General features: G+C 36.7%; 1 protein-coding gene across 3 annotated transcripts; it reads left to right on the top strand.

The window, feature by feature from the left end:
- The first annotated feature begins 697 nt into the window (after positions 1–697).
- LOC110047366 (uncharacterized) lies at positions 698–10,896 on the top strand. 3 transcript variants are annotated; one of them, XM_020753113.2, is made up of 7 exons: positions 698–834; positions 7,574–7,588; positions 7,917–8,054; positions 9,026–9,169; positions 9,304–9,444; positions 9,733–9,912; positions 10,801–10,896. In XM_020753113.2, exons 1-6 carry the CDS (start codon positions 795–797, stop codon positions 9,888–9,890), a joined length of 636 nt encoding a protein of 211 aa, XP_020608772.2. In that variant the 5' UTR covers positions 698–794; the 3' UTR covers positions 9,891–9,912; positions 10,801–10,896. The 3 variants fall into 3 exon arrangements, with proteins under 3 accessions (XP_020608772.2, XP_089142853.1, XP_089142852.1); XM_089286727.1 differs by lacking the exon at positions 698–834 and adding an exon at positions 3,261–3,342; XM_089286726.1 differs by lacking the exon at positions 698–834 and adding an exon at positions 5,677–5,798.

The raw sequence follows: 10,896 nt of genomic DNA, 5'->3' as shown, positions 1-10,896 counted from the left end.
TCACATCGTTTCCTAGTTGATTGGTATCCATGGCGAATGCGACATAACTATAAAGAAACTCATGTAGAAGAAATGGATTAGGATATCTGTCGATCTTCACAAAATCTGGCATTTTAAGAACTCCTTATAGACTAACATAGCACTATAATGGTGTATTATTGTTTGTGGCGCTGATGGCAAAGGAACAGAAACTCGATAGAAAGATTTCAGAAAATCGGCAGAAAGATTCTTCCAGAAGAATAATCAGCACGTAATAACCTAATAACGGACCATGACTTCAGTCACAGAGAGAGTCATGTAAAAAATAGGTACCCAAAAAGGGTACAAGTGTGGAATGTCTCGGTCGCATTAACGGACACGAGCCGATGACATTAGTGTGGGATATCACAGGTATCAGGTATCCCACACAAAAAGCACATAATCAATAGCCGAGTTATTAGGGAGTTTACGAAAACCACGATGGCAACGGCAACGGCAACGGGAATGTGGCCAATTTGTGCGGATTTAATCTTTGAAAAAAGAAAAGAAAATTTTAAGTTTGAATAATTTTCTTCGTAAAATAACGCTAGCTCGCAAAATGTTTTTTTAATTAAGAGCACTTTCCGCTAATATAATAGGACTCTTCGCTAACGGCACGGAGAAGATTGACAGCTTTTTAACTGCATGAATGTCTGAACTTTGGTTTCCATGGATAAAACTGAGTCGTCAAGAGCCGTGGTACATTTAATCTTGAGCACAAAAACTCTGTACGTAGTCGACGTTTGCTTCTTGACCAAGAAACACTAGACGACAAAATGCAGAGTACAGCAGTTCTCCTGCTAATCCTGGGCGTAGGTAAGATAGATTCCATTCAAGATTGGCTTCTCTTCAATTAAGACTCTAACTGTTTCATACTGTGCTTTTGGTCGATACTCAGCTTTAATCACTAGCCGAAATGATATTGCTTAGAGCAAATCGTTCCAAGGGTTTTTTTTTTTCCTCATTAAGCCACGCTTTAAGTCATTGCCTTCTGTTAATTTTTTGTTTACCTAAAGAAACGTTTTCAAAGGGCAAATTATTTTACGGTGATTAATTGACAAAGCAATGTCTGAAATAGCAACTTAAATATAACCAAAACAAAAACGGCGTGGTTTTTCCGTCGTTGGGTAATTCAAAGCAATTTACAGAGGCTCGTAGATTTTAAACGAAACGCCGTTCAGTAAAAATACTGTCTGACTGCGAGAAGAGAAGAAAGTCAAGGGAGACTAAACTAACGAATAGAATTTCACAAGAGCGGATAGTTCTTTGTAAATTTTGTATGTTAAAGGGAACTAGAAGCAGCTTCCCTTATCCCAGTGACTTTTCAAAGCAGAGGCTGTCACCGTCCGCCTGTTTACACTTTTCACAACAATTGTTATCAAGTAGAAAATGTTATCTAAAACTTTGCTTAAAACAGAATGTGTTTACACACCGTAGATAGGGGCACTAAAATTTGCAATTCAAGTGTAGCAAGAGATAAATATATTTCCTGCCTTTGACAACTTATTATTTTCAACATTATTCATGTAAGAGCATTTTGTACATCGGTTCGATTCGCAAGAAAACTGTCTTTTAGACAGGCTATTCCTAAAATGAAATAACTACAACAATTAGATTTTGTCGACGTTGCCAAATTTCAAGGCTTACTCCCATGAATCTACCTTAAAAAAAACTGCCAAATTAGGAAATAAAAATACACCTACACACATGTTTATGCAAATGATGACTCATCAAATAGATACAACTTGTAAAAGCACATCACTTTCTTTCCCAAAAACGTTTCAAGCAGCTTTGTTTTCAGTTAACAACAGTAAATTATTTTCGTCGCGGCTAATCCCGAATGAAACTGAGACGACGTCGAAGAAGCTGTATCAATTTTATTTGTTTAGCTTCTCCTTGGATGTGGATAAAAGATCACGCATATTACCTATAGCTCCTCTCAAGTAAGGGTGCGTTTCTTTAAGAAAATCCAAAAATAAAAAGAGCAACAAAAGTGTTCAGACATTTCGCAGCAGAATTCTCTTTTCGAGCTTCTTGGAAACATCCCCTCTTCCCTTCCCAAACAAAATGGGTATCAGAGAATTATCGCTAGATTTATTTGAAATAGAATAAGCGTTTAAATATCGCATTTTTTTACTGCTTTTGTCGCCCACTGTAGGTTTTTAATCTGAGTTAACACAGATAACTCACATCAAGAGAAAAAAAAGAATTGTAAATTGATTGTTTGCCATCACCACACCTTAACTATAGACTATTTGCGCCACAGATTCTGAAATTGCTAGCAAGCTTCATTGATAATTGCCTCTGGCTATTTTTCTTCGAAAGATGTGCAGTGAAACCTGTATCACTGGCGCACCCCATATTAAGGGGACACCCTCTTTCAAGTGGACACCAGCTTGAGTCCCAAACTTCTCTTCCAACATTTACTTTAAACTAAACCTACATTCAGCTTACAAATCTGTTAAGCGGACGCAAACACCAATTCTAAGCCATTTTGTAGCACAAAGCCTGCAATAAGTAGACACCTCAACGGCTTTTTACTTCTAAGAGCTCGGCTCAGACTCCTTTTTAATTTATTTTTTATTTTTTTTACTTTTTTTTTTTCATGTAAATAGAAACTACCTCCACAGATCAATTTATCGCGCCAAATTTAGCAAGTTTGCAAAGTTTTATAAGAATCCGTTGCAAACTCATGGAAATATGGGAGCTCAAACTTGGTGACAAACAAATGTATGGCGTGAAAACACATCCCCTCTAGTGGTATACATTTCTTTGTTAAAAATGGCAAGTTTTGGGTCCCATATTTCCACGAGTTTGCATCGAATTTTCTTAAATTCGGTGTGCTGAATTAAGCGCTGAGGCTTACTTTTTTTTGAGTTAAAAAAAAAATGGAAAAACGTGTTATTGCAAAATTGGTCGATTCACCGTAGCTGGAGGAGAGGTTTTAACAGGTAAACGTTAAGCGTTTTAACTATTATATTTTTTTCTGTCTTAGAGACAATTTGCGGGAAAAAAGAAAAGAAAGTTTTAAGTTTGTATAATTTTCTTCATAGAATAACGCTAGCTCGCGAAAATTTAAATTAAGAGCTCTTTTCGCTAATATAATAGGACTATTCGCTAATGGGACCGAGAAGATTGACAACTTTTTAATGCATGAATGTCTGAACTTTGGTTTCCATGGATAAAACTGAGTCATCAAGATCCGTGGTACATTTAATCTTGAGCACAAAAACTCCGTAGGCAGTCGACGTTTGCTTCTTGACCAAGAAACACTAGACAACAAAATGCAGGGTACAACAATTCTCCTGCTAATTCTGTGCGTAGGTAAGAAAGATTCCATTCAAGATTCGCTTTTCTTTCAAGACTCTAACTGTTAGTTCATACTGTGCTTTTGGTTGATAATCAGCTATAATCACTAGCCGAATTGATATTGCTTTGAACAAATCGTTCCAAGGGGTGTTTTTTTCGTTATTATGCCACGTGTTAAATCATTGCCTTCTGTTAATTTTTTGTTTACCTACTGAGAAACGTTTTCAAAGGGCAAATTATTTTACAGTGATTGATTGATAATTCACTGTCTGAAATAGCAACTTAAGTATGACCAAAACAAAAACGGCGTGGTTTTTCCGTCGTTGGGTAATTCAAAGCAATTTACAGAGGCTCATAGATTTTAAACGAAACGTCGTTCAGTAAAAATACTGTCTGGCTGCGAGAAGAGAAGAAAGTCAAGGGAGACTAAATTAACGAATAGAATTTAACTAGAACGGATAGGTCTTTGCAAATTTCGTATGTTAAAGGGAACTGAAAGCAGCTTCCCTCATCCCAGTGACTTTTCAAAGCAGAGGCTGTCACCGTCCCTGTTTAAACTTTTAACAACAATTGTTATCAAGTAGAGAATGTTTTCTAAAACTTTGCTTGAAACAAAATGTGTTTACATACCGTGGATAGGGGCACCTAAATTTGCAATTACAGTGTAACAAGAGATAAATATGTTTTCCTGCCTTTGGCAACTTCTTATTTTCAACGTTATTCGTGTAAGAGCATCTTGTATATCGGTTGGGTTCGCAAGGAAACTCTTTTTCAGACAGGCCATTCCTAAAATGATATAACTACAACAATTAGATTTTGTCGACGTTGCCAAATTTCAAGGCTTACTCCCATGAATCTACCTTTAAAAAAAACTTCCAAATTAGGAAATAAAAATACCCCTATACAGATATTTATGGCTGTGATGATATCTTTTTCTGTCTTACAGACAATTTGTGCTTTGTTTTCAGTTAAGGCCAACAAATTATTTTTGTCGCGGCTAATCCCGAATGAAACTGAGACGAAGTCGAAGAAGCTGTTTGTTTTGTTTTATTTGTTTAGCTTCTCCTTGGCCGTGGATAAAAAAGCGCGCATATTACCTTTAACCCCTCTCAAGTAGGGGTGCGTTTCTTTAAGAAAATCCAAAAATAAAAAGAGCAACAAAAGTGTTCAGACATTTCGCGGCAGAATTCTCGTTTGGCGCTTCTTGGAAACATCCCCCCTCCCCTTCCCAAACAAAGGATTTGAAATAGAATAAGCGTTTAAATATCGCATTTTTTACTGCTTTTGTCGCCCACTGTAGGTTTTTAATCTGAGTTAACATAGGTAACTCACATCAAGAGAAAAAAAAAAGAATTGTAAATTGATTGTTTGCCATCACAATACCTTAACTATAGACTATTTTCGCCACAGATTCTAAAATTGCTGGCAAGCTTCATTGATAATTGCCTCTGGCTATTTTTCTTCGAAAGATATGCAGTGAAACCTGTATTAAGCGCACCCTATATTAAGGGGACACCCTCTTTCAAGTGGACACCAGCTTGAGTCCCAAACTTCTCTTCCAACATTTACTTTAAACTAAACCTACATTCAGCTTGCAAATCTGTTACGCGGACGCGGACACCAATTCTAAGCCATTTTGTTGCACAAAACCTGCGATAAGCAGACACCTCAACGGCTTTTTACTTCTACAAGCTCAGCTCAGACTCCTTTTTAATTTATTTATTTATTTTTTTTTTTTTACTTTTTTTTTTTCATGTAAACAGAAACTACCTCCACAGATCAATTTATCGCGCCAAATTTAGCAATTTTACAAACTTTCATAAGAATCCATTGCAAACTCATGGAAACATGGGAGCTTAAACTTGGAGAGAAACGAATGTATGCTGTGAACAAATATCCCCTCTAGTGGTATGCATTTCTTTGTTAAAAATGGCAAGTTGTGGGTCCCATATTTCCACAAGTTTGCATCGAATTTTCTTAAATTCGGTGTGCTGAATTAAGCACTGAGGCTTACTTTTTTTGAGTTAAAAAAAAAAAATGGAAAGACGTGTTACTGCCAAATTGGTCGATTCACCGTAGCTGGAGGAGAGGTTTTAACAGGTAAACGTTATTCGTTTTAACTATTATCTTTTTTTCTTTCTTAGAGACAATTTGCGGGGAAAAAGGAAAGAAAGTTTTAAATTTGTATAATTTTCTTCACAGAATAACGCTAGCTCGCAAAAATTTAAATTAAGAGCTCTTTCCGCCAATATCATAGGACTATTCGCTAATGGGACCGAGAAGATTGACAACTTTTAATGCACGAATGTCTGAACTTTGGTTTCCATGGATAAAACTGAGTCATCAAGATCCGTGGTGCATTTAATCTTGAGCACAAAACTGTGTAGGCAGTCGACGTTTGCTTCTTGACCAAGAAACAGCATAGGACAAAATGCAGGGCACAACAATTCTCCTGCTAATTCTGTGCGTAGGTAAGATAGATTTCATTCAAGATTCGCTTTTCTTTCAAGACTCTAACTGTTTCATACTGTGCTTTTGGTTGATAATCAGCTATAATCACTAGTCGAAATGATATTGCTTTGAACAAATCGTTCCAAGGGGTGTTTTTTCCGTTATTAAGCCACGTTTCAAGTCATCGCCTTCTGTTAATTTTTTTTGTTTACCTAGAGAAACGTTTTCAAAGGGCAAATTATTTTACAGTGATTGATTGATAACTCACTGCCTGAAATAGCAACTTAAATATAACCAAAACAAAAACGGCCCAGCTTTCCCGTCTTTTGCTAATTCAAAGCAATTTACAAGTGCTCATAGATTTTCAACCAAACTTCGGTCAGTAAAAATGCTGCCTTTGGGGAGAGACAAAAGCCAGGGGAGACTAACTTAGCGAATAGAATTTAACTAAATCGGATCAGTATTTCGTCCTTTGTAAATTTCGTATGTTAAAGGGAACTGAAAGCAGCTTCCCTCATCCCAGTGACTTTTCAAAGCAGAGGTGTCATCGTCCCTGTTTACACTTTTAACAACAATTGTTATCAAGTAGAAAATGTTATCTAAAACTTTACTTAAAACAAAATGTGTTTACGTACCGTGGATAGGGACACTAAAATTTGCAATTACAGTGTAACAAGAGATAAATATGTTTTCCTGCCTTTGACAACTTCGTATTTTCAACGTTGTACATCGGTTCGGTTCGCAAGAAAACTGTTTTTTAGACAGGCTATTCCTAATATGATTTAACTACAACAATTAGATTTTGTCGACGTTGCCAAATTTCAAGGCTTACTCCCATGAATTTTCCTTAAAAAAATTTCGAAATTAGGAAATAAAAATTCACCTATACACATATTTATGCAAGTGATGACTCATTAAACAGATACAACTTGTAAAACCGCATCACTTTCTTTTGCAAAACGTTTCAAGCAGCTTTGTTTTTAACGCCAATAAATTATTTTTGTCGCGGCTAATCCCGAATGAAACTGAGACGAAGTCGAAGAAGCTGTATTAATTTTCATTCGTTTAGCTTCTCCTTGGATGTAAATAAAAAAGCGCGCATATCACCTCTAACCCCTCTCAAGTAAGAGTGCGTTTCTTTAAGAAAATCCAAGAATACAAAGAGCAACAAAAGTTCTCAGACATTTCGCAGTAGAATTCTCTTTTTGAGCTTCTTGGAAACATCCCCACTCCCCTCCCCAAACAAAGGGGGTATCAGAGAATTATCGCTAGATTTATTTGAAATAGGATAAGCGTTTAAATATCGCATTTCATGTCAGCTGCTTTTGACACCCACTGTAGGTGTTTAATCTGAGTTAACACAGATAATTCACAATAAGAGAAAAGAAAGATCTGAAAACTGATTATTTGCCATCACAACACCGTAACTATACACTGTTTGCTCCACAGATTCCAAAATTGCTTACAAGCTTCATTAATAATGCCATTGGCAATTTTTTTTCGAAAGATGTATCATCAATCCTACATCAAAATCATTTCAGCATATACAATGTTTAAAGTAAGAGTAAGATAAGACAAGACTTCACAGGAGGTGGTTGCACAATGTGGAAAAACGCACCTGAAGCCGGTATCATGCGAAAAAAAACAAAACATCTTGGTCTTCCCGTGCGAAGATATATTAATTTTGTTGTATCAACCAGTGAAAGGGTGATAATTCGAGGACTTTATCAAATGATTTATTTTTATAGTAATAGCAAAAATAAATGCTAAACCTCTTTTTTTCTTTCATTTGCAGGGTACTCATTGGCAGGTAACATTTCTCTTAATTTGAATTTTTAATTTCTTTAGAAAATAGATCATATTTCGAGTTTATTTCAAGTGTGCCAAGTGCGTTAAGTTCTGCCCACTATCAAATGATGACATTCCAAAGTTTTGTGACATCGATCTTAAGAGGAAAAAACAAACTGAGGAGAAAAAAGCAGCTTCCTCTAAACTCTTCACTGTCTGGTTTTCTACCATAAAGCCAAAACAAAGATATGTACCTAGTAAATGTTCTAAAAGTTAACACTTTTAGGCCGTAAAAAAAGACTTTCCCATGTCTAAGCATAAATCATGATTAATTCTCCAATGAACTCTAGACCCATGCGATGTTAGCCCTGACGACCGCAACGATTGTGGATGGTTCGGGATTGACGAGGATACATGCGAAGACAGAGAATGTTGCTATGATGACACCGACCACGGTCATGATACTAAGTACTGCTTTTATCCAACTGGTTAGTATACTGAAAACTTAATTCTACTAAAAAAGGGATTCAATCAAAAAGAAAAGGCTTAAAATTTTCTCAAACTTGTCCAATTTGTAATTATGTTATGCTATGAATCTTACACAAATGCAACAAAAACGGAGGTAGGGAAGGCCAGCCAAGTGGCCCATCAGGCCTGAGCTTATCCCGGTTTCTGAAGCATGAAGTGACTAGGAATATTTCTACTCCCCCAGGATGGGATATTAGTCCATCGCAGGGTTACCCCCAGCATTAAATTTGTACGTACCCATTTATACACCTGGGTAGAGAGAGGCACTGTGAGAGTAAAGTGTCTTATTTAAGAACGTATCTGGGGTCGGGCACACTAACCATGAGGCCACCGCCCCTCCAAACACGGGGGTTACCTGGCTCTTTTTGCACAATAACACCCTCAAGTTTTTGCTCATGTGGACGACAGTTCAACTGGCTTTTCATCACCTTCCACGAAAATACGGTCAAAATATCCACGCGACGCACGTGGTAAGGTGACTGGTTACCATGTCTAAATTAATTTGAGAACGATTGCCTTGGTAATAAGGTCTATATGGGGATTAACACTCTCCCCTTCATCCTCTCTCAATAACTCTAAAACAGTTGAGGGTGAATTAGTATAATAGTGACTATTTTCATTACTTTCGTGCCCTTTCGATTTAACCGTTTCAATCTTTAAACTGCTAAAGGCAAGTTTTCACCAGCGTATAATGATAGCAACATACACAGAGGCTTTGGAAGTAATATTCAACATTTTACTGTGTCTAGATATGTTATTTACGCTTATCCAATCATATTAACTTTTCAGGGAATTTATCATGGCGTTGTCAAATATGCCGCTGAAAAAAGATCGTTTGCTACCCTTACTACTCATAGATATCGTCCGTTTCATTTCAAACATTTACATTTATCTCATTAATATTCAGCAATAATATTTTCTGTTTTTGCAGATAGCCCGTGTTACGGAATTGACCCAGAAAAACGAATTGACTGTGGCTATTATGGCATACAACGTGATGAATGCGAGAAAGTCCGAAAATGTTGTTTTGATCATACAGTGCCAGATGTACCATATTGTTTCTTTGGCAATCAAGGTATGTATGTCGGTATTTAGAATTTGTGTCCAAAATAAGTAGGACTTGACAACTACGTCTCTCCTTTTCATCTGAATGGTGTAGCATCTAATTCGTTCTAATATCATCTATCAATGACTTACTCTCCTATATAGCTGACACATGCAGTATTAGACTTGAAGATCGCACCGACTGTGGATGGGTGGGCATAAGCGAGGACACATGCAAAGACAGAAGCTGTTGCTATGACGACACTGACTATGGCAGGGATACTCCCTATTGTTATTATCCAACTGGTTAGTGTGCAGTTAATAACCAAGGTTAATACAAATCATTTTCCTAAACTATCAAATGCGGAAAGAATGTATATTGACATTACTTAGATTTTCGCTTAAAAGTACTACTACTGCATACACCCAATTCCCTTGATTGTAATTTTGTTATCTCATCAAGTATCAGTAAATTAACAAACATTAAGTTTGCAAACAAACTGATTAATGTCACCCGATATATTCTTACATATCGTATAGGCTTACTGTCAGCATCTTATTTTCTTTAATTACTTTCGGTTTTTCGTTGTGTAGATAGCAAATGCTACGGGATTCCGCCAGAAGAACGAAGCGACTGTGGCGAACTTGGGACAGACCGGGATGAGTGCGAAAACGAAAAGGGTTGCTGTTATGTGCCCGATTCAACACCCGGTGTTCCTTGGTGTTTTCATGGGAAAAAAGAAGATAAATAAAAGGCTTAGCCCAGCTGATAAGGTACGAAGAAGCCATATTCACTTGGATTTTCTGTCACGATGTAAAAGGGACTAGCACGATCAAGTAGTTATCCAGTATTTTGTTTTGTTTTGTTTTGTTTTTTTTGCGAATTCCTTTTGTTAACCATCTCAAGCTAAGGCATGACTTGTTCCTTGCTAAGATCCCCGCGAAGTTTAAACCATTTTCTTACAGAAACAACGTTGTCTGTTACCCCAGGTACACCAAAGGTAACCGTCAATAGGCATTTAGTGCCCTATCGCTTACGATATTTTTATGGTGGTCACGTTTCTAATGACGTCATAATCTTGGCAATGGTAAAACCTCAAATGGGGTGGGAATGGTCAACTTAAGCGAAGTATAAGATATCACTTATTCTTTGCCTTTACTAAAAGAAACCATCCCTTGAAAGATATTAAGAGACAAAATATGTCACGTAACCTGTTTTGCTATTTTTCTCTTAAACGATACATCCCTGTCAACCATTCCGATCATAATCGTAAAAGGGACAGCAAGAAAATCACTATAACATTTTCAATTTATGTTCATTATATTGTATCTCGCCACTAGGCCATTTTCAATTTTCTTTAAATCCAATCAAACATTGATAACAGCTCATGTGACCCAGCTAATCAACACAATATATTATGTTAGTGTTGCCAAGTTTTGAAGGTGTTTTGGTTAGTCGCTGAAAAGTTATGGCTGTTTTCAGATTTTAGACAAATTAGGCTGTGAGCAATGCCTCAATTGATGAGTTGTTAATACTTAGTCTTACAAGCAAATTGATATCCCAAGAAAAAAATCATTTCTGAAGTAATAGCAAACCTTGCAGACAAGAATATCCAAACATATCTTTAACTTTTAAATTCGCTTTTAAATTTTTCTTCACAGCCTGGCTTACTGCAGATGCGGTGAAACATGGGGAAAGAATAAACGGTTGTAGGAGTAGATTGGTTACTGAATAAAGATAAACTGAATCAAACAGAA

This window comes from Orbicella faveolata, unplaced genomic scaffold (assembly GCF_042242905.1).
Source record: "Orbicella faveolata isolate gen_17 unplaced genomic scaffold, um_ofav_v1 contig_14, whole genome shotgun sequence".
Lineage (NCBI taxonomy): Eukaryota > Metazoa > Cnidaria > Anthozoa > Scleractinia > Merulinidae > Orbicella > Orbicella faveolata.
Note: the sequence above shows the minus strand (reverse complement) of the source record. Positions and strands in the feature narration are given on the sequence as shown.